The sequence below is a fragment of the Platichthys flesus genome, chromosome 4, assembly GCF_949316205.1.
Source record: "Platichthys flesus chromosome 4, fPlaFle2.1, whole genome shotgun sequence".
NCBI classification, from domain to species: domain Eukaryota; kingdom Metazoa; phylum Chordata; class Actinopteri; order Pleuronectiformes; family Pleuronectidae; genus Platichthys; species Platichthys flesus.
This window is the reverse complement of record NC_084948.1, coordinates 7,484,187-7,509,433: the sequence shown is the minus strand read 5'-3', so window position 1 is coordinate 7,509,433 and position 25,247 is coordinate 7,484,187. Positions and strand designations below refer to the sequence as shown.

Sequence of the window (25,247 nt, the reverse complement as noted above, 5' to 3'; positions counted from 1 at the left end):
GTCATGATCTTAAGTATTTCTGGGGAATGTTTTTGGCACCATTGGGCTTATTATATATCCATCAGAGTGTGACAATAACATTGGTTTGGACAAGGACAGATTTGTTCCTTTATTTTTAGGAGAATAACAGATAGTCATTAACTTCTGTAGCCTTTAACATTGAGCAGTTACATTGCGCTGGTACCAATGAGAACTTGTTTTTTTTTTTCGAATTTAAATATTTTCATACCACTATCTATCTTTTATGTTTTTATTACAGCCCTAGTCATGTTCAATTAAACAGAGCTTTGACAGAAATATTGTATCGGTATATACACATTATGTGTATATATTTACTATGTGTATACATTCAGTTTTTTTTTTTACATCCTGTCAATAATAGACTTCATCAGGTAAAAATATTCTTTATTCCTTCCCTATTTGAAGAATTTATTTTCTGCATGATCATGGTCACACATAGATGTCGAACATTGACAAAAATATTTGGCAACTTTTATTGAACATTTAATTTTCAGTGTTGAATTAGTTATATCAGTAAAACCTTTTATTTGCACTCAGAGCAAGGTGTAAAATCCTGATCCTTGTAATCAAGAGAGAGCCGTCTATTGTTTTTCTTCTCTCAGAAAGTGTTGAAATGCGTCACACTGATAAAGCAGATGCCATCCTCATGCACTTGAGGTCTTTTTTCTCATCTCAAAATGCACTGAATTGATCCACTAAGTGGATTTACTAAAGCACCAGAGTGGAGCATTTTCACTGTCACCTGTCCAAGTGCTTTAGCTCAGTGATTATTTGAGAGAGTGAGGGATTGGTTGGGGCCTTCCCAAAATTACTTTCCCAAGTCCATGCAACACTGATGCCAGATTAATATATGTGTAGATTGCCTCAGGTATGAAGGGATTGTATTAGTGGATGTTGTAACAAAAGCTGCTCTTATTGTCTTTTGTGTCTGTGTGTGTGTGTGTGTGTGAGCGAGTTCGTGGGTAAAATTGTTGAGCTAATCTCCAGTGATAAAGCTAAGGAATGTGTTGCATTGCAAACAACACTCTCTGTGCTGAGTCAGCTGACAGTATCGCTGTCGGGTCCATTGTGCAGAACTCCATCCTCATTCAAATTCTATTAACAAGTCCCTCATACACATTTCGAGACAACTATCTGTTTTCTGGAGATATAAAATCTATTTGACGTCCTATCCCTGAATATCAATGTTTTCTATGCTTTTCTTCATCCTCTTTGCATCCTTCTTCTTATTTGTTTCCATCTTTCTTTTCTTGAGAGAAGTGAAGGGAGTCTTACTAAAATAATAGGTGACGGGGTACACAGCTGGTTGGTGCTAGTGTGCAGTGCTGCTCTATGCTAATGGATGCAGGTTTGTCTCGCACACACACACACACGCGCACACAAACACCGTATTGGTTGATTGGAAGCTTTCTGAGGCAGCCTTAATTCCATTACAGATATTGACACATACTGGGCTGCCTGGCACAAAACTGTGGCCCTCCCCCTCTTCATCCTCTTGCTGTGAGTCTGAAGAGCATGTGTGTGTGTGTGTGTGTGTGTGTGTGTGTGTGTGTGTGTGTGTGTGTGTGTGTGTGTGTGTGTGTGTGTGTGTGTGTGTGTGTGTGTGTGTGTGTGTGTGTGTGTGTGTGTGTGTGTGTGTGTGTGTGTGTGTGTGTGTGTGTGTGTGTGTGTGTGTGTGTGTGTGTGTGTGTGTGTGTGTGTGTGTGTGTGTGAGAGTGAGAAAAACATTGCAGTCACAGATCTTTTGAGTCTTCAATGATTCTCTCTTTTTCTATTATTTTCTTCACACCTGGGTCTGTCTGACTTTCTAATGCGCTCCCCGAAATGTTCTTTCCTTCCCACACTCTGTAGTTCTGTTTATTTTATGACTCTCATATTGCGATCTCGCTCACTCTCTGCATAATGTTTTCTCATGCTCTCTCCACCTCAAGCTCTTGAGAGTTCACAATCAAACCACTTGTTGAATCATTTCATGTTTTTCTACTTTCACTCTCTTTTCTCAGGTCTGTCTTGTGTAGTGTCTCTCTCTCTCTCTGACATCTATTGGTTTCTCTCTGGTTTTGCTTCTCTCTATATTTTTGTCTTTCTCTCTGTTGTTCTACCTTTCTGTCCCTCTCTCTGTCTAACAGTCTTCTACCCATCATGTTCTCTGGCCAGTTATTGTCACAGCTGTGTTTTTCTCAGTCAGTTGTCAGTGATACGTTTGCTGGACAGAGTGTCCCCAGCCCTTGTGTGTGAATGTGTTTGTGTGTACATGTTTGGGTGCGTGTGATTGCGTGTGTGTACAGGGCAGTGCCATGGTGGTGCCTTTGGTGCCTTCCCACGTCCCAACTAAGCACGTGTGAGAGGCAAAAAGTGACAGAGAGATGGAGAAGGACACTGGAAGCCATTGTGCAGAAATGTCTTTTGTCTCCCTCCTTTCCTCCCCCAGTCTCACCCATTTCTCACTGGGTCTACATTGTCTGTTGCCTGACTGTTGCATCACTTCATCTTAGTTTCGCTGCTATTATTTGGGGAAAAATGCACCGTATGCTGCACCTCCTCATTCTACATCCAGCAGTTTATTATCATCATGTTGTTTCCATCTCATCCTGAAACATGCCCTTCGTTAAACCACTCCACTCCCCTTCCCTTCCATCCTGTATCATAGGGTCAAGGGAGCATTCAATAATAAGAAGTTATTTTGTATATTTGAAACCTTGAATCTTAGAATATCGGGGTCAATTTGTGTCCCATCCAGACTTCCTACGTTTTGGAGTGTTCTATTTTTCTGTTGTCCCTCCCTGAAAGATCATTACTGACAGGTAGGAGAGCCGGGATAAAAGCGCTCCATCCGACTGCTTACCTGTGGGAGTTACCAATGGATCCGATGATTGATTGATTGATTGATTAATGGATTGATTGATTGTTTTTGCAGTGGAAGATTGTCAGAGAGAAATGTTACCAGCAGAAATATTGATAAGATACCTGATACGTGTACTTAGCTGGTATTAACTGCTAGGTCAGCCCAGTTCCCAAATGCCAGAAGAAACATAGTCCGACTCTTGTGTCGAACTAGTAGACATCAGACTGTGAGGCTCAACCAAGAGAAATAATCTGATGAAAGGAAGGAATTGAATTCAGCTAATTTCAGTAACAAACCAAGGGCGATTAACAGATTTTTCCCCAATGTAGGCGAATGACCAGTGTTTATATAAAGTATAACAATTGGTTATTATTATTATTATTAGACTGTTTATGAACCGACTTCTTAATGTAATGCTTTGGTTTATGTTATCTAGACAGTGTCCCCTGTGCTTTTAACTGTATAAAGGCAAAAATGATGGTCAAAAGTAGTAGTAGTATCGCTTTTCTTCGTTCATTTCTTTCGTATATGACCAAAACTAGATGCAGATGAAAAGTTGCAGTACTACCAGTAATGGTGGAGGGCAGTGTGGCAAATAGTTTATGCAAGACGACCATAGGACACAAGAAAGACATTTTTAACAATGGGGGAACTTTTGGAGGATGGATTTTGAGAGTATGAAAATACAGGCGTCATATGATGTTACTTGGTCACAGGTTCAAAAAGTTACTACAAAACAGCTGGGAGGAGAACTTCCTCAACCACTGCTATGTTTGTTGGTGTCAGAAACTCTAGACTCTATCCAGCCCTTGTGTGGATGTGCAGCAGAATAACAATGCCATCACAAAGGACGCATTGAACTAGGTGAGTGATGGTTACATACTCTGAAACGGGTGTATTTTTTCTTAATATGTAAAGGCTGCATAAATGAGGCCCAAGAGCCTTTTGTTAGTGTTGTAAGAATTTATGTGTTGGTTTGTGTCAGCAGGTTAATTACAAGTAGCTTTACAAGCCACTGGAAAAGTTATGATACATAATACACCATTTAATAGAATACCTGTACTTGGCTCCTTTAGACTCTTGTGCCGCTGTTTACAAATCCCACAAACTGGTGTTAATGTCAAAATGTCAAAACAGCCACAGAGCAGCGGGGGAGGATTTTCGTAGCTGTTTCCTGCTCTGCAAGTCATGATGTGAGTCTTTGAACGTGTACTATGTTGAGCTCAGTGTGGTTTGAGTCACAGTACACTGCTGTCAAACGTGTCACCTGAACAATTCCCCTAATGTGAATATGTCCAGTGGAACTGTTCCTCTACCTGCTTGACACCCCCACTGCTCTTTCCAGTGTCCTCATTCTGACTCCCCCAAAATCTTTAAAAAAGACCTGACGCTGTTCAATGAAAAGAAAATTGGAAGTTGAAATTTAACATACAAACTGTAAACAGTTGAAAGTGTACTTAACTGAAATATACAAAAATAGATATATTTACAAGTGCAAAACGTTTTAACATGGTAACATTCACACAATATATAAAACCCAATTGCAATAATGTATCACATGTGCAGGATTAGCACCGGATTTTTGTCCACAACCCCAGGGATCTCACTGACTAGTTTGCTTTTGTTGTTGTTTTCATCTCTTGTTTTTATGTGTAAAAGTGTAAAACCCTTCTATTAAGTCTTTGTCAACCTGTGAATCCACATAAAAGCATTTAATGATGTGACTTAAATGGATTTTTTTGACGACTTTGACACAAGTAATACATTCACACCAGGTATAGTGTAGACTGTGGATATAGCTGTAATCTGAGTGAGACTGTGCTTCATATTGAAATTACCTGAAATCATTTGGATTTATGCAGCCTTCTGCCCCTGATAACCCATGTTGGTGTCTGTATTTCCTATACTTATTATTCAGTAGTTTGTCAAATGAAAAATAAGCTGAATGCAGAGCAGCAGTGGACTGCAGCTGAGAATGTGATAACTAATTTCCTCATTAATAATGTATCAATTCACCCCCAGTGTAGTTACCACCCAGCCACTATTAATCAGTGTTCATTTCTGTGATACCACCCACCCTATTTGCAGATTAACTGCCGTGCCTGTGGATATAACAGCCCTGCAATATGCTACTACCAGTGTTAATGTGTGGGTTTTTTGACATTGACTCCATTAAATTATTTTCCTTTTTTTTAACCTTTGTATGCAGCTGAAATAAACTCTAAATATAACACTGTACGTACAGCAGCAGCAGGAGTAAACTGGTGGTAAATAGTCTGTATTTATACACTTCAAAGTAGTTTGACCATTCACTCATTCACCCTCACATTCATACAGTGCATCTATGTACAGCACTTAATCATACATCACTCGTATGCCTGAAGTCACTGGGGGCAATTTGGGGTTCACTGACTATCCCACAGACACTTTGGTACAGGGGAGGAGGAGCTGGGATTTATACTATCGATCTTCTGGGTAGTTATTGAGCTGCTCTGCCTATATTATCAGCTGCTAAGGAGGAAGCTCACAGAAACAGTAAATTTGCGGTGATAATACTTGATTCTGAGTATCCCCTTTTGCATTACAATTGGGGACTGAAACCGAAATCGTGGCTCAAACGTCCGTGGTTTTGATTCGCAATAACCATAGACTGAACTGGGATGCCGCTCCCTGCCCAATCCCTGGGTATGTGTCCAATCAGACTCTGATACAATCCCAACCAATGCACAGAAGTGACTAGTAGTGGATGTCGGAGAAGTTTGTCTGTTTTACCATTGCAAAGTCTTGTTTCTAAGAAAAAATTATCTGGCGGATTGTTTATTCCTTTAGGAGTTATGCCACAATTATATTGGCTGAGGGCAGTTTAAAAAAAAATCAGTGTTAGCATTGGCCTTCAGAACCACATGTGGCTTCACACTTTTGAAGGAAGGACACAGAGGGGTGGAAGCAAAGTAATTGGAAAGAGAAGGAAAGCAGTTTGCCAGCAGAGCTTGATGTGCCCAAGTAAATATGGGTTTTCTTAATGAGGCAGCAGAAGAGTGCACCTGCTGCTCGCACTTACTGACAAACAGATACACAAACACACATACAATCAGACCCGGTCCACAGGTGAATATTGGTGCTTTCCTGGATCTGTTGCTCTTCCTTGTGGCAGTTGTCAAGACGTGGCTCCAATATCAATGTGCAGCTGCCAGCCTGCCGTTAGGGCTGACTTCTGGAGCGAGAGAACGAGGCAGCAAATGAAGAAAGAGAGAGAGAAAGAGGGGGGGGAGAGAGAGAGAGAGAGAGATAGAGAGAGAGAGAGAGATTAATACTGTCTCTCAGTCCAGCATCAGTGCTCATCTGTGTGACTGAAGAAAGAGAGATGGGGGGAAAGAGAAGTCACTGTGGGTGTGTGTCGGTGTGAAGGGGGTGTGGGTGCTTAATTCAAGACTGAATATCACGTTAATGTAACTGAAACTCTGCAACACAATTAATATGTAAGTTGCACAAGCTGGGAACCTTGTTGAACAGGCAGCTATGGATACTTAGTCACTTTATTGTGGGCCTTAGTGTACATCTACTGTAACTCACTGTGTGTCTTTGCTCTCCTTGACGCAATAACATTATACAGTTGTGAGGCCTCCATCGTTAATCACCAGCGATTCCTCCAGTACTCACAGCTGCACTCTTTCACTCTTCTCTCTCCCTCCTTCCTTTTCTCTCTCCTCCCTCCTCCGGCATGCACAGTTCAAATCTAAATTCAGCTCACATTGTCGGATGCATTCTGTATTTGGGGCCAAACTTCCTTACTCCCCCTCCCACACGCACATTAACCCATTCTCTTTTCCTTTCGTCTCTCTGCACCTTTCTTTGTGGTCTGTCCATCACTGCCACGCTGCTTTCTTCGGACACCTCCTGCCGCTTTTTCCTGCCTCTTATTTTTCTGTCTTCCGTCCATCCATTCTTCCCTCTTTTCTTCCATCTATTTGTCCGGCTCTGGGTCAGTGAGAGCCCCGGAGGGTTGGCATGGCAGCCTGGCACAAGCGCACAAGACTCCCACTTAGCCTCCTGGGGTGCCCCACAGGAATATTGGGAAATCTGTATTTACTGTACAATCTTTCACACCTCATTCCTTCAGCCGGTCTCCTTTTAGCTCTGGTTATGAATCTATTTAACAAACACGCTTGTGCTGTTCATGATGACTTGTCAGACTTAAAAGAATTACACTTACACTTGAGAATGATCTGAAGAGACAACTTTCCCAGTGGTTAATGAAATATTAAATACTTAGATAACAATAATATATTATAATAATATTATAGCTTATTTGGTTTTTATAGTGTTTTAAATTTGGTTTTATTTGTCTGAAATATTTCCTGTAGCCAAAAACATGTAAAATGAACAACAATCCAGTGTCTGTATAATGTCTGAAAAACTATTATTAAAAAATGAATGAAATAATAGGAAATTACAAGAAATACAGGAAACAAATCATATTCGAGATACACCAGAGAATCATGTAATGGGGAATCTAATATAACTGACCTGAAAACTTTGACCATTGTGGTAATCTACTTCCAAATATTTAAAGATATATATTAATATACTCATGAATGCCATTGAGCCATGAAATAAGTAGTGATCCCTCATTAGTCATTGTGCAGTATTCTTCTCAGACAGACATTTTATTTTAACTGTTGAATATTGTAACTTTATGCCCCTAAAATGGTATTCATAACGGCCTTCCACTTACTACTGTTTTTATAAAGAAGTCATCTGCTCTTAACATTTTTGAAGCTGCGCTGTGGTTGAGCAGGATTTCCTCTAAAAGTCACCTACAAATTGTACATGAAAACACATTTTTCCCCACAAGCTTTATCCTTGTTTCGGGTGAAGATGTCTTCACACAATCAAATTCCTTCCCCTGTCCCACACAGTCTCTCTCTTCACCCACTCTGCCTGGACCTCGCTCACAGTCCCTCCTTCAGATGAACTGCACAATGATATTTTTAACAGTTCTGTTCTTCCTTCCCGACAAACTTGTACTGACCCCCATAGAAACAACTGAACTGGAGGACCGTCATTATTTGAATGGGCGTTTTGAAAAGAAATGTTGACAGGCAAGAAAGGACACCAGCTTATCTGCTTTTTGTCCCCTTAAACTGCACCGCCCTGAATCTCTGAGTGAAAATCAATGCCTGTTTTCCATTTCCACTCCACCCGCACAGAAATGAACACACACAGAGACTGTCAGGGAGCTCATTAGCTGAGTGAGTAGTGGCATGCCGTGTGAGAGTGGTGAGGCTCCTGGTCTTTTGGGGTTGACTTCTTGGACTGTTACCAGCTCTTGCTCTCTCTCTCTCTCTCTCTCTCTGTGTGTGTGTGTGTGTGTGTGTGTGTGTGTGTGTGTGTGTGTGTGTGTGTGTGTGTGTGTGTGTGTGTGTGTGTGTGTGTGTGTGTGTGTGTGTGTGTGTGTGTGTGTGTGTGTGTGTGTGTGTGTGTGTGTGTGTGTGTGTGTGTGTGTGTGTGTGTGTGTGTGTGTGTGTGTGTGTGTGTGTGTGTGTGTGTGTGTGTGTGTGTGTGTGTGTGTGTGTGTGTGTGTGTGTGTGTGTGTGTGTGTGTGTGTGTGTGTGTAATAGCTTGTGGTTCAGGGCCTAGTTACATGCCCATCAGGCTGAGCATAGTGGGGACCCCAAATGACGGAACAGAATACCTGAACGCACAAAACGAGCTGCAGATACGTCCCCACAACAATAGGACAGAATATTCAATAGAATAATGGACGAAGCCTAGTGTTGCGAGGTGTCTTGCTTTCAACCTATATGGTGCATTATTGACTGGTTTGTCATAGTTCTGGTGATTTTGTTTTTTGCTTGATCTTGAAGACATTCATGATCTACTTATCAAGGGAATCGTATAGATGGGGACATTTGATACGATTTACAGTCATTCAGCCCTAATAACACAGGTCCAAGCAATATTATTGCCTTTTAGATTGATGTGCTCATGGGCCAAATTATATCAATCAAACCTCAATCATAAGGCCCTCCCTGCTGGACTTGTTACATGAGGAAGAACACTTGATGAAACCTAACAGCTGAGCGCACAGATTGCATGGTACAAGATGACTTACAGCCTTTGCCCATGATATTCACTTTGCTGTCTACAATGTAGAAGTCAATACTTCCACAAGCTGAAGCCACTTCTTTGGGCTCTGTGATTGTCCGCTCAGGAGGACTTTGCTGTCCAGCGTCCTCCATTTTCGAAGCAAAAAAAGTAACAGTACTGAATTGCTAGATGCGATAGCTGATAGTGTATTCCTTCTGCTGGATCATGAGTTCTAATATGAACTCCACCATCATGAAGGTTACAAAGTGAAAGCCCTATGGTTTTTATTTCAGTCTCTTAATCACTTTATCTTTTATAAACCACAAAGAAGGGGACATGATAGGTGGATATTCCTGTTCACCTTCTCCAAATTACCCTTTTTGGAATTTCTAGAAGACTTGACTGCATACAAATGGCTCAAGGACAGAGTTTGGACTTTTCTCCACCTTTATCTCACCTGTTATCTTGCCTGTTTGGAGTGTTATTAAACAAGGTCAGTTGACCATGAGGCGTATTTATGGTGTCTATCACTTTTTAATTACACGTTTGTCAGTTTGTCTTTGAACTGTGTTCTTCAGCCGTGTTAAATATTTATTATGGAATTAAAGGCTGGAAACAAATGACAGCTCTGATTGGATTGCGCTACATCGACTGTCCTGGTCTTTCCCTGTGACCTTATACCCTGATGTTAGAAGTTTAAGTCATCCATACCCCAGCGGCCAGTACAATGAGTCCAGGACAACTTGTTCATCTGGGTTCAATTAGCCAAGGCTGGCAGCCTCTGCTGAGTGCCTGCTCTGACTATGCTGAACATAATGATAGGCTTTCAACCAGTAATGTCTTTATTCTGGATGGTTCTGTTTGTTTTCTTGCTCTGCTCAGATGTAAGTTTTAAGGGGGTACATCTGAGAAGGTCTATTTCTACCCCCTGGTTTTTTGGGCATTCTGGCTTTCCAATATATTTGAAGTCTCCTTATTTAATTAAATCTTAGGGTTGGCAATCATTAATGTGGCCAAGAATGCCATCTAGAATGGCATCTTGGGTAGAATTGTGGTTGGGATTTAATGTCAGAAACCACAAATCGTTTTTCAAAGATTCCTTTGCTGATTTTCCCTCTTTTTTCCACTGTCTGTGTTCATTCCTTTTGTACTTTTATACTGAACTTTTTAATGGGTCTTGTGAGATATTTTATCAATCAATTAATGTTTTCTAACAATTACAGTTTTATAATTAAGAAATGCTTTTAAATTGGAACCAGTTACACATTTTAAGAACAGAAGTTTAAGAATAAACCTTATTTTTTTAAACGTTTTTATTCTGTTCAGGTTTGTCTCACTAAGAGCTGTATCACTGCTTACCATTGCAAAACCATTGCTATAATGCTTAGCTCGTGCTTAAAATTTGGCTAAGCTTAACGAAAGGTATGATGCATCAAATGCATATAGTTAAATGTGTTTTGGCATGTCACAACATTTAATGTGCTTCAGTACTTGCATTAGCCTTTGAATCAGCTATCTGATATATATATTATTCAAGTAATTAACAAGTAGAAAACAGTAAGCACCCAATCTGAAAATCTAAATGTCTTTGCAAGATTTTAACGTTGGGATCTCAACTCAAAAGCTTTGAACTGACAAATTACTCCCTGACAGACACTGGGACAGAGCCCCTTGCTTTTCTGTCATCACAAATCCCAACATACAATGCATAAGAAAATATAGCAAAATTAATGAAAAATTTAGACCATGTTTTCGTGGCTGTAAGTTGCAATGTTTGCCATTACCTCCTTCCATCTGCATGAGTCTTTGCCATGTGGTGTGCCGTGGGGAAGGGTTAGGTTAGAGTCTGGGGTTTGGTTTGATAACTGTTTTGGGGACCGTCTGCAGCATCATTTGCATAGTACATTTTTCTGGAGCATGTCATACTTGATACCCAAACAAGCGGCCAGCGTCGTTGGTCCAAGTTCCTTGTTTTATCTTGACTGGTCGCTCTCCCGTTCAGAATTACCCTGTGTTCACATTCGCTGTCGTCCATGATTGTATTTGTTGCCTTATTTCAAATGATTTTCCTTCATCCAAACCATTAGGCAGAGGGCAGAGAGTTTACCACATTAGAAAAACATATATTACCATAATGAGTTTGATTTGGGACAAAACACAACAAACAAAGAGTATAATGTCACACTGCCAGTAAACTAGAGCAGCACAATAGACAACAGTAGATCAGGATTATATCCAACTCTGATACAGCTTCAGAACTGATGCACAAGAGCAATGAATTTGCATGAGGTTTAGCGCACAATGAACAGCAGCACATTATCTTGCAAGGCAGTAGAGTGTGATATTACTAGTAGTATAGCATATTAAGAAAGAGGACATTTTTTCCTTGGTGCCTTGCTTTAGGCATGTTTCTAATGGAAAACTTATGAGAGGCAGGTGGTCACTTATCCTACTTTGGTACAAACACACACTGTTCCAGTTTTACATTTCCAATTTTCCCTTCCCACATTTTCTAATTCAAAGTTGTTCTGCCTAACTGGGTGAGACCAATGTGCAGTTAGTCTTATGGTGCTTTTTGCTTCCAATCACTTCTTAACTGTAAAACTCTCTTGTGAGACCACAAAATAAGTGTTTACCTCTTATGAACGGGCCACACTAAATGATGGGATGAAAATATTCCTGTTTTCAGACAGTGGAAGAGTTGGTGGATGAAGGATTATGAATATTGTATGAATGTGAATATCTGGACCTAATTTTGGAGCGTCTTTCTCTGGTGGCTATTCAGTTTTGCAAAAATCTAAAAAAGACAGCATGCCAGAAAAGTCCAAATCCCAAGTCTTCCTCTGTGTACACCTGTGTACCTAAAGTGAGCTCAGAGTTCAGGGAATCGTCGGACCCAGTGATCCTGATCTGTCATCTGTATGGGATTTAAACACTGTTTAATCCTGTCACAAGCATGCTGAGTTCTGAAATAGAAACATTTAATTTTATTGTTCTTGACACATTCTCAATAATATTGTGGGGCCCTTGTTTAATGCTGAATCATGTCTGCTGGATGTCTGAGCCATTTAAAGAAGCCACTACTCTTGCTGATACTAGTGCTGATACCAGCGCCAGCGCCTGACAGAATTTGATTGACCCTAGTGACACAGTTGTAGAGGTTTTACAAATACCAAACATGTTTGATATGGACAGAACACAAAACGCTGGGGTGTGGTAAAACACAGCAGTTGTCGACCTTTTCACAGTATGGTTGTGATGCGGCCTTGTCAAACATGACTTAAACCTTTCTGTTAATGGCTACCTGCCTTTTCCAAGTGAATGTCCTTGATCCTGTGTTCTGACTGACAGTTCTACAATCTGAAATCTTGTTCTGCTGCCGCTCAACCTGCTGTGATCGTTGACCCCAATAAAACAGCTTTGAACACACAAGTTTTTATAGTCCACACCAACCTGTGTTTGTGTGTGGGAGACAAAAAGAAGCCAGTGGGCCTCTTGTTTGTAAGCATGATGGACGGTGTTTACAAGGTGACAAGCACATCCATGTGCTTTGTTCAATCAGGCCATTGGGAACACATTCTAGGAAATGTATGTCTGCCTCAAGTGTTTATTTTATCCTGACATGCATGGAAATTAAATAAATACATTTTAATATTGGAACAAAACTGTTAATGTACATATTCCCTCTCTGTGTAAATGCAGCCGTTTCTGTCTTAAATGTAAAATGGGAAGTACCGTTGTATGTACGTATGTTAAGGGTGTAGTGATTCTCCAAATTCAGTGTGGGGTATACCTCTCTCTACACTCACTCACTCACTCACACATACATTCACACAGGAACTTTAATAATCTCAGAGATTTAAACCAATTATATGAAAAATACTGTGACAACTGGATCAGTTTTGCAGAACTGTTAAACTGCGGGGTTTTCAGGAATTGTTAACAACATTTTCTGGTACTTATTAACGTTTATCCATATTGTTTTTTTCTTACAATCCCAAAGAAATGTGTAACCTCAGAAAAGAAATGACTGGAGACATTCTGACTCAAGACTCATTGCCCAAAAAGATAGTGTAGCTTCTATATGTTTGATTGTTATTACTTATAAATCCAACATTTTCCCAGCAACAACTCTGAACAGCTGAGATCATCCCTGATGACCTTGATTAGCTTTCTGTGTTATGATGGGTGGCCAAGAGGAAGTCATTAGTGCCTGTTCCTGTCCACCACCCAGGAGCATTATGGGAGGGGACCTTGTGTCTGGGCTGTGTACACAACTAGGAGCTTCCTGTCTCCTGGACTGCTGACTTGACGTCTTTTTTATGTGTATGTGTCTGTTATCTGATTTTGGTGTGCGTGTGTGTCTGTTTCCTTACAGGAAATTATTTTTCTTTCTCAAGAGTTCAGCTTAGGATAAACGTTCTGAAGGTATTCCTCCACAGTGACCTGTACACTGACCTCTGACCTGTAAGCCTCAATAGCGCCCTGATGTTGCAGAGGTCCTGTAGGTCATTATTAGTTTGACCAAAGCCAACAGCAATGTACTGTGTACTTACACCCATCAACAGATCTACACAAACCAGTGTGTGTTTTTGTCTGAAGATTTTCAAGTCAAAAATCTAATTGAATCTGCAAAAATGGCTTCCCCTGATAAGATGTACAATTACAGTCCCCTTGTTGGCTTTTGTGTTTACAATGAATTCCTAAGCTAATGGTCTATTTCTGTGTCTGTCTCCAGATGTATGGGCGCTACACCCAGGAGCTCGGGGTGTACGCCAAAGAGGAGGCTGCTCGGCTGAGGGAGAGCGGGCAGAGGCGATCGGTCAGCGATCGAAGCCGGTCGCTGGACCTGCTGGAGTACGACAAGGGACGCTGTGCCAAGTGTCGCAGTAAGTGTCAAACCTTCTCACAGCTGCTGCACCGCACCCCGTTTTCTGAGTGTAGCATGACATTAAGATGTGAAGTAAAGGGCAGGATCGGAACTGAGACTTGAGCTGCTGTAAGAGGAGTAAAGCCACCATACCTCCATCCCGACAATGCACGTTTAAAATAATTCTGCACCTTCCAAGTTTTTGAGGGTCAAAAACGCAATCACTGTCCACTGTCTTAAGATAGCATGTGATCTAACAATGCACCTAACCACACCATCTTCAAACACCAACGCAGCCACGATGGGTGCAAGTGCATTTGCCATTTGGATGCTGGACGGGTGAATTACAACTGCATTGGTCTGGAACTAGCAGGAACACTTGTTTTGGACCAAACCACCAGACAGCTCTCATATGAGACAGTGGTTTTTGTGAGTTGTGGTCAGGGGGGACTAAAATTCTTGGCCGTATTGACATTTCAAGAACTTGGATAGACAAATGTATGTTGTAATATATTTAAAAATTCCTGAAGTGGAAAAAGACAAAAAGAAAAAAGGAAAAAATATCCACAAACTGGAAATTATCTTCATCCAAATGGTCTTTGGTGATGACTAAGCTGCAGTGGTAACTATTAGGTTTAGGTTGTACATTATATCTGCCACATTAGAAGAAATAGTAGGAGTCTACTCAGCAGCCTGAGCCTTCTTCAGTATCACTGCCCAAAGGGGGAACATCATTTCTACATTACCTTGCTGTTGAAAAACCCTTTAGCTGCTCTAAAATAGATGGAATGCCTCACTGATCTCTGCTTTGGGAGCATTGATCATGTTGGACAGTGGGATAGAAAGAAATACTGAAGATGTGCTGCAGCGCTAAACAGCCTTCACAACAACCCCCTGCATTGGTGTGTGTGTGTGTGTGTGTGTGTGTGTGTGTGTGTGTGTGTGTGTGTGTGTGTGTGTGTGTGTGTGTGTGTGTGTGTGTGTGTGTGTGTGTGTGTGTGTGTGTGTGTGTGTGTGTGTGTGTGTGTGTGTGTGTGTGTGTGTGTGTGTGTGTGTGTGTGTGTGTGTGTGTGTGTGTGTGTGTGTGTGTGTGTGTGTGTGTGTGTGTGTGTGTGTGTGTGTGTGTGTGTGTGTGTGTGTGTGTGTGGTACATCTGTTTATGCAGCTTTCCAATTCACCGGTAAATGCATGTGCACATTTCCTCCACCTATATCTTTGTACTGTTGGTAGTGTTAATAATACGATTAGATAAGACTGTGTATAGGACACATAAGAGGATAAAACAGGCTTTAAACACCAGAAGGATTTATGACTCAAATCCATGTGACAGCTGACACAGCCACACAAACACACACCATCAGTTTTAGACGTTATCTCAGAGTAATACAATGATTTAAATCGTGCTCACACTTTATTTGCCTGATCCAGTGACTTATCTTCCTCTCCTCTAGATTTTTTAGTCTGTTTCTTTTCTTAATCCAACCTCTTTTCTTATACCGCATTTCTAAATTTTTCATCTTTTGAGAGTAAAGTAAGTTTTTATTATTTGTCCATCTCAGGTCCAACATAGTTATAGCAATTCACTGTTAAATCATATCATCAAACATTTGACACAGCAGTATACCAAAGCATACATGCATGTGCATCAATTTAAACAAAGCACTTTTCTTATATTTTTGTAAATTCTAAAAGTGATGGTCACTTTTTAAAAAGCAAGTGGCTGTATTTAACATCAACAACGATACATCACATTTCTGTTTATATGCTGCTATGGACAAAAATCTTGTGTGTGTGTTTGTGTATGCTCGTCTCTGTTACTCTTCACACGCTTCACTTTAACACTGATGTGCTGACTGTGCGCTTCACGTTTTGTATCGTGTAGCAGGTTTAAACGTGTGTCTCATAAACTGCAAATCAAACATGCACAAATTAAATGTCGATACTGTGTCCTAATAACTTGTTATCAGTGATGGTGTTCATTGTTAAAGTGCAATGTGAGCGCAGGTCAGAGGGGGAGTGGAGAGGAAACAGACTCCGACAGAGACTCTGATACAGGACGACCGGACCTTTTTAATGAGCGTCTGTCCTGAAGCAGCGCTGGAAAACTCACTGAAACATGAGTCCATTATTCTCTGTCACCGCACCGATGCAGTGTCGTCCACCTCTATGTAGGAGCCCAAACATTAGCATGTGTACCTGCTGCTGCTGCTGCTCCTAAACTCTGTGCTGTGTGCGTCAACATAACTTGACATGGCTGTAACTCTATTCCAGCCACAGGGTTGGTCCGGGTGTTGCTATTCTCATTGCAATTACCTGTTCATGTTTGTCAAAACATAGATGGAATGAGTTCTATCAACCTTGTCTAATATTTCTATCGAGTAAAAGTTGTATCTCAATAATTATCGTTTTAACGCCCAGCCCTATATGCTGCACACACAGTAACAAATAGAGAGGAAACAGTTCAAAGTAACAACAGTGTCATGTCTACAGCGCGGAGTAACCGTTTAAAATATGATCAAAAGTGTTACATTGCTTTTGAAGAGAGTTGAGTAAGTAAAGGTCTTATCTTCAACTGCTGTCCCCGTCACCTCTTTTGTAGCTCTGATTAGAAATCTTAAAGCAACGCTAGGTAAGTTTTGCAGACGTCTGCAGCCACAAGTGATGATCAATTCAGTTGGGCTTGGAGTTCAGAGCGATTAATGTAAAGAAAGCACAGCCCATCAATCGCTTGACTAGAGCTGCGACTGCATAGTCCCACACACTGAACTGAAACCTGGCCGAACAGTGTATATTACTCATAATCCTCGGTCACTGAACCAGAGGTACTGATGCTATAACAAATGCACCAAACGCTGGATATTTTGTTATTTTCGAAGGTTCCAAGCTGAATTTTTGAGGTAAACGCTTATATTTATTACTGCTGTATCTTTTAAACTGACAAACAGTTCAGCAATACTCTTGAACTTGCTGGGCCTGATTCCAGCAGTATAGGCTGCTGATAGTTAATCATGTCTTGTGCCCCTTCGCTAAATTTACATAATGCAAGATCAGCCATTCATGGTAAAGAGTTGGAATGAAAGAGGCAACATGCTCATAATTAATAGTCAGTGCACCAACAAACTCTATTTAAGGTAAATGCTGCATTTTTAAAGGGTTGCAAAAATAACTTATTGCAGGTATCTGTGCATTTAATCATCTTGAAGGACAGGTTCACTGTTGGTTGAATCTGTCTGACAACATCAATGATCAGATGCTCATATGAACATTGAAACTCTGAAATACATTGGAATGTATTTTTACAAAGACGGAAGGCTGGATTTCTGCTCCCTGCATTGCTGGCATATCTGAAAAACAAAATGAACAGGAGGAATCATTATACCAAGCAACTCCTGTTTCAGTGACTATTGGTCTAAGAGAATAAAAATGGGGAAGGTGTGTTTTGACACTTGGATCAGGCTTCATATGATAAGGAAGAAGTCCTCATCCAATTCAGCAAAATTATTCAGTGGGCAAGCAGCGATATAAAATGTCATTTGAGGCATTTGCAGGTTTGCAAACTTTGTGATTCTAGTTTTGACAAAAAGTTAATCACAGAAGTTTTGAAGAAGAGGAAAAGACTAGAAGGAATGAGTTCTGTGTAAACGGAGTGCCCTCTGCTGCTGACAAGTAACCAATGCAGCCAGAACTAATCAACGCTGAAGATCTGTATGCGTGTATGCCCCCTGCGCTCATCTCAGTGATGAGTGTTGCTCTTGTTCTGCTGGTGGCTGATGAGTCAGCTGTACATCTCACTCCTCCTCCTCCTCCTCCTCCTCCTCATCCTCATCCTCATCCTCATCCTCATCCTCTTCTTCTTCTCTCATCTTCTTTCTGATTATCTGGACACCAAAATGCCAGCGATTGAATTGCTTTGTCCCTTAGGGGGTAGATTCAAAGATAAGAGATGTGGTCTGGATTGCACTGTAGCCACACACACACACACACACACACACACACACACACACACACACACACACACACATGCATTCCCTCTGCATGAGAAAAGGGCAAATATGAACACACAGTGAGTATAAGGCAAAAAAACATGACGCTACTGGCTGAAAATATATTTAAATATAAAACTCACATATTCTTCTTTATTACAGCAGCTGTTGTGGCAGAAAGGGAGACTCACTCACTCTCACTCACACGCACACACACATTGTGTGTGTGGTAGCTGGTATGGCTTCAAGCATTGCTCAGGGTATGATGGTAATGATGGCAGAGCATCTGAATCCACAGGTGGTGTCTTTTTAATTATGGCGAGCAGTGTAGCAGACAATGCAGTTCTGTGGACAGCAACAGTATATCACAGCATATAGCAGGGGTGGGGCCATTTACATTTAATGACATCCTTAGAGGGTCATTCTAAATTATTGAAGAGGATATCACACCCGTCTCTCTAATGTGACGGCTCAACTGCTTCTTTCTGGATGTGTCAGATGGTTGTGAAGACGATGATGATTATTTTAACTTTTGAGTCTCTTTAACCAAGACTGCAGGTTATTACATTTTTGTATAATATGTGACGACCAGGAGAAATCCCATGTCTTCACTTTGTATATGGATCAGTTGAGACTACTGTAAAGTAACTTTGCTGTCATTTGTCCTGCTCAAAAGTTTTTTGACATCTCTCCAAAATACAGTACTTCAACAGTGCTCAGATTAAGGCTGCTAAGCCCAGTATAACACCTGTCAGGTCTAGAATTTATTTTCTTTAACTTTTTTTTATTCCGTTTTTTGCATTCAGCTGGTGACTTTTAGAACTAAGTGGTTCTGTACCTTCCGATATGTCCCTACCTCTATCATTCACTAATGAGCCAGAGCAGCTTCACCTTTTCCCAAAGCTGTGGAAAAGCTGAGTGGATTGTTTTTAAGGTTACTGTTCATTCTTTGAAGATCAAAGAATGGGAGTAACTTGTTCCAAATCACTTGACATTTGACAAATAGACATTTATGGACTCCCAGGGCTTTGCAATACTTTCATGAGATAGTAAGTTGCTATTAGAGCTTTTATTTCCTGTGAACAGGAATATTTGCAGGTGGAAAACTTGCTACATGGCTGAGTGCCCATCTGACACAATGCAGCAGTGCCAGTGATGATGCTGTCAAAGAAGAATTAAGGTTTATAAATTACAGCCATATACTATTAGAATATCTAATAATGGTGAGGGGTTGATTTAAACATTTTTGCAATTTGATGCTTTCCAGCCAAAACTGTACAGCACGTGGCTGAACTTCACCACTTGATTGTAATTATTTAACTAATTTATTAATTTATCATTAATATGTGTAATCAGCTTTATATAATTAGCTTTTTCTCACCATACAACTTCAGATTCATAATTCAGGCTCCGTTCACAGATGGAAGAAATAAGTGGTCAACATGGTCAAGAATTGAAATTTCCCTTCTACAAGTAAATTAAGTGGAATCAAATGCACAATATTACCCTGTGGAAGTAGTTTTGAATAATGTAGGTTTCTAACTCTGCCTTTCAACATGAAATGTGGTTTATCCCCTTCTAAGTCCCTTTCTTGATAATGTTAATGCATAATTATGTCAATTTTGACCTTGATTTATGTTAGAATTGATTTAGTGACGTTCGACTGTACATGAGGTTTTTCAACAATCCCAGCTCATTATCACAGAAACTACAAACAAAGAACAGCTCAGCCAAGTGAATGTTCAAACCTGCAGTACCTCTGTCATTTTGAGAGCATAAACTGGAAAACAAGTGGAAAAAGAGTGAACAGACGCTGCTTTCACTGACTGTTGGCTGTTCAACCATCCGGTGTAGGCTTTGGGGAAAGGCTGCGCTACTGTGAGTGTACTGGCCAGCAGGGGGCAGCATTGAGCTTCACTGCGGCACAGTCACATGGCAGATTGAGGCTTATGTACCAGAGCATGGAAGAAATAAAACGAACTGCAGTAAGGGAGTGCGGTCCTGGCAGTCTCCTCTTCCCCTCTGGTCCTCTGGTTTGTGTGTGTGTCTTTGTGTCATCTCAGGATGTTAGTATGTCTCCTCTCAGCCTAAATCCAGCTGCAAGCTTATGCAGCATCCGTTGGTCACATGTTTCCTCACCTTTATCCATTTTTGTTTTGGCCTTTTCACATGAAGTTGAAATGTGAAATAAGATTTTCATCAGTGGTCCTCTGTTTTATTATTGCAGGTGAAATGCATTGTGATCTCATTGTGATCGAAAGGTTGATAACACAAAGATAGTGTGTCTGATTTGAGAGAAACCATTTAAAATGAAATCCCTACAACACACAGGGTTAAAAGGTGTGAGTGTGACAGCAGCATAACCAATTCTCTTAAGAGATGCTCAGCCATGAGAACACAAAAAACATTTTTAGCTGATAGTTGCGCTGACACACACACACACACACACACACACTGAGGAGTGGCAGAAGGTAACTCACGGTGAAGCACCAATTCAAATCCAATTCAAGCATTATTTAAGCACAGTGATCTGATGGGACTTGCCAAAGTAAATCTACCCTATTGGCTGTGTTTTTCCTTTAGTCTGCTTCTCTCTCTCAGTGAAACAAAGAAAACTTTCTGATTATTAAATATCAGATTTAATTTCTTCGTTGTAAACAGCCTTTCCTTCTTTTCGGATCATCTGGAAGAGAGAGGGGGGGGGGGGACGGACGGACGGACAACTTTGACCTGAATCTACACTAACCAATGAGGACTCAAGTCCCTGTGCCCACGGATGCAGTCAGGGTTTTGAGGGTTAAGACTTTGTTTTATATTTGAAGGTATATGATTACACTTTGGGTAGAGTTAAGGATAGACATTTAGTTGTGATGGGTAAAGTTGGTTGTATGGGAATACATTATGTCCTCACAGTGATAGTGGAACGTGTGTGTCATTGTCATGCTTAAGGCTGCTGTCATTCATTCTCTTGCTGATGTCACAGGCTCCCACATGGGCTTCCAGCATCCCAGAAGGGGTACACACACACACACACACACACACACACACACACACACAAAAGCGCAATGTAAGCAGCTGTGGCCTGAGGGTGATGAAATATATACAGCTGTATTTTTCTGTTCTTTTTCTCCCTCTGTCCACCTGCCCCACTGTCATTTAATTGGTTCTAACACACACACACACACACACACACACACACACACACACACACACACACACACACAACAAGTGTGTCAGCAGGAGCTCAGCATGGCGCCGCATGTTGCTATGGTGACCGGCAGGCGCCTAGCGACCAACAGTTGCTCACATGCTGTCATTTTCTTTTTCTTCTTTGCTTTCCCCTTTTGGCTCCTTGTCTCCTCTACCGTCTCCTGTCTGTATTCTCTAGTTCGCTCAATCATTGGTCGTGTAAGATCTGGATTTAAATGGTGGAGAAGCAACTTACAGCCAGGTCCAGGTGTATACAGACATTTGTCATGGGACAAACACAAACAAGCATGCACTCATAAAAACACACACTGACCCCCACATGCACACTTTAATACTCATTAAACGTTGGAAATTCCAATGTTGCCACTTAGGTGGCGTGTAAGTTTGTATAATCTTACCTACACCTGTTTGTGTGTGTGTTTGTGAATGCATGCTTATTAGTAAGTGTGCGCGTGAATTAATGAATCTGGTCTCTCTCTAATGTCCTCTGCCGTGTTGTCACAGCAGGTTTGGAAGGATTACTCATTTCCAATTGAAATTTAGTTTTATTGGAGGGGACAATACACTACCAAAAAAATCTGAATCTGAAAAGAAGACATTCTTTGTAATTAAAATGTTTTGCGTGACAATCATTGGGTTTTATATTTAATGTGATATCAACTAATCAAATAAGGAGTAGTCTGTATTTCTTGTATACATCCCAAAAAGGATATACTAAATCATCCTATTTTTAATGTTGATAATTTGCCAAATATAAGTATAGACTTAGATTAGCAGGGCTCAGGCTGTAGCATTTGAATAACTAATATTTTTTAGAATATAAATCCAAGATGTTTCGCTAAAAGGGTTGTTTTTCTAAAGCCAGTTTTCACGTTCCCACTGCTCCCACTGCTCCCATTCGATATCGGCTACTTTGACATTAACATCCTGCAGCCACTTCTTTACACTTAGGTATCAAAAGGTGAAGCTACCCGAGACTGTGTGATTGCATTATGAGGGTATGGCACACTTCAACTCAGCATCGACCACATTTACCAAATCAACAGGTAGTGCAGTGAATTGGCAACCTTAACCTGGATATGTTCTATAAGAACACATGCTCTTTAATCATTATCACGCTCTTACGGTCCAGGAAATCATGTGGCTGATAGTGTGTGTGTGCGTCTGCACGTATTTGCTTGGTGCCAGGGAACTTTCTCTTTAATATATCAAGTAACCAAGGAGACTTGGGGCCACTGATCAATACTTGATTCATTGTCACTTGAGCAGATGTTTATGAGAGATCCTTCACTGCGGTTTTACTCTAGTGGTAGTGGCATTAGTCCAATGTGCATGTCAGCAGAGAGAGTGGTCAGTAGCCAGGGTGTTGGCTTATATTGATTTTAATTATTTCAGGAACAGTAGGTTAGGCCAAGATGGCATCCATACCACAGCTGGCTGGGAGCATTAAGATGGCCACTTCCTATTTAATATATATGCACTTGTTCCTTGCAGCTTCTTCGGGGTACAGATTTGAAAAAATTAACGGAGGCTTCACACTAATGATTGACTTTCAAGGGCCAGGCTTTACATTTAAATGGTCTTATAATGTTTGGGAACATGCAGCATTTTTGTCAAGTTTTGGTTATTTCAAATGAGAGATCGTATTCTTTCTCAGCTCTCGTCCTACTGCTCTTGAGTGGGCATGCAGGGCTTGGCTGGGTGATGGTGATGATGTCATGTATTTCCATGCAGTCATCATTTAGGGGGAAGAAAGGAGACATCTACGTAAATGTGTCTTACTTCAGTTCAGGAGATAATCATGCTCTTAATTTAAAAAATACTGATCCCATAGTTTTTGTGGGTTCTATCTTGACTCAAATATTTATCTCACTCTGCAAACCCGCTTTAATTGGGTCTCAGACAGAAGTCTCACTCCCATCAATGTATTAATTATAATAGTTATGTGCCAATTACCCTTCAATCCAGTAAGTTTTGCTGCTGTCAAGTTGTTTATGTCAGATGTACATTGCACTGATGTTAGGCACTGGTTTGGATAATGTTATATTAAATGAGCACGAAAACTTGTTCGTTCGAACGTGAAGGTTTTTTTAACTGTATTTCTTTAGATCTTGGCAATGTGTTATTTCTACTCCCAGCAGTAAAAATAACAGGTGAAGAAATAAGAGGCAAATAAAATCCCATAGGAAAGGTTTATGCTTACTACACTTTTTAAATCAAGTTTTTTTTTTTTTTTTTTAAGTGAAACATAGAATAATCCCTGGTAAATGTATTCTCATTAAGAGTGGTTATTCCCACTTTACACTGAACACAGATACAATAAAACTGATTAACTTCAGATGCAACTCATTTGGTTAATGTTTTATTATATGCCAGGTTTTCACATATTAACACATAAGCTTATACTTGTTTAGTTTTTACTGAATTTGGTTACATCATTGAACATTTGTGTACTGATTTCACAGTTAACTATTTATTTTGGATGTGTACCATTGGATGAACTGATGACTAAGCTGATGATTAACCTGCTTTATAAGCAGGTTAATGGATGATTATAAAGATTTGCTCTGAAAACGTGGGTCTTTTTTTTAACTCTAGCTTGAAAGATCGGGCAGCTAATGTCTTAAAAGCAACCAGGTTCCCATAATTTTTACAAAACATCATTGCACAAATCAATCACAGGTGACCTTAAAGGTTATTACTGAAGAGAGATTCATGTGACATATGAGGACCAGGGTTGATACAGGTTCTAAATCACTACTTATAAAACAGCTCCGGTGCCAGTGCCCCCAAAAAAGCCCCATATCTGATATTTGATAACTGGCAACACAAAATGAGCTTATTTTGACTTTTTTGATATAGTACAGACGAGGTGTGTAGGTGTCAGCCACATTCGTTTTGTCAAAGTAATTCTCAGAGGAGACGACAGTGATGAAGCGTTTTTTACCCCTATTGACAGATACTGTCACTGAGGGACTCACAGGTTGGCCAAAGTCATCAAGGTTCTAAATCTGCTGGGAGCAGTTTTAAAGAGTAATGCTGAACCCAGGTCAAGTTTCTCTCTGCCTACTGGATGAGTTTGAAAAATGCAGGAGCTTGAAGGTAAAGAGGGGGGGGGGGAGCAAGGGTTCAGTCGGCTTGTTGAGGTGAGGAGAAGGAGTTATTTGTCCTCCCAGCAGTATAATAAACTGGTGAAGAAAGTTGAAGGAAATAAAATGCAATAATAAAAGTTTATACTTCCTTTACTCATTGTATTTATATGCTGCGGTTTTTATTAAAAGTGAAATGTTGATTAATCCCTTGGGTATGCTGTCAGTAGATACAGTAAACCAGATTTACCTCTTAATTAAGCTGCATTCTGAGGTGAATTTTTGCAGATCTATAAATCAATATCTGCTGTGTGGTGAGTATTTACTGCAGCGGTAACCAGGTCAAAGTTTTATTGATGCCATTATTAATTTTTATGTGTTTGGATTGTGATATCAACATGTGGTTTTTATAGGCAGCTCCTCTCACTCTAAAATCGATGGTTGTTAAACTCCAAATGCACAAATTAGGTCTTATTCTACTTTTTAGTTCTTATGAAACTTTTTAATGTTTGTATTTCACCCTTGTTTGATCTCGCTCTCTGCTCTCAAGTTATTGGTTTATTTTTTTCTCCTCCCTTATCTCCCGTCCTTCCTTCATCTCTCTTTCATCTGTCCTCCTCTCCCTTTTGTTTCTGTTTTGCTTTTCACCTTCTTCTCCCTTTCCTCTGTTCCTCATCTCCTTTTCCATTTGCTCCCTCCAATCTTTCCTCTTCTTCCTCTTCTTATTCCATCGCTCCTCTGACCTCTCTTTTCCTCTTCGGTTTCCTTTCAATTCTCAGCTCTCTTCCCTTCCTGCTCCATCAGTAATCCATCACTTCCTCATTTCCATCGCTCTTCTTTCCTGGGCACAATCTGATGCGTGGTTGTTGGTGCATCTTTCTCCCTCTCTTCCTCTCTTCCCATCCTTCGGAGCCCCATGATCTGAATTATTACTCTGTGAGCCCAGCGATAATCCATCTACACACAAATATTATTTCCCCATATTTTGCCAACATGTATCCAGACAGAATAGACAACTTTACCTTGACTTCAATTTTTCATTTAAAAATATTTTTTATTTCCTCCGGTTCAAAAATATATCAGAACATGTACAATAATCTCTTCTTTATTTTTCCTCTGTTATCGTGTTTATAATCAAG

The 25,247-nt window shown here is 40.4% G+C and overlaps 1 protein-coding gene across 5 annotated transcripts in view; it reads left to right on the top strand.

Annotated features, from left to right (window-relative positions):
* Positions 1-25,247, top strand: part of LOC133951808 (chloride channel protein 2-like) — a 128,601-nt gene that overhangs the window by 26,326 nt on the left and 77,028 nt on the right. For all 5 annotated transcript variants that reach the window (XM_062385992.1, XM_062385994.1, XM_062385993.1 and 2 more), the window contains exon 2: positions 13,695-13,845. In XM_062385992.1, coding sequence (XP_062241976.1) covers positions 13,695-13,845 — 151 coding nt within the window. The remainder of the gene's footprint in view (positions 1-13,694; positions 13,846-25,247) is intronic.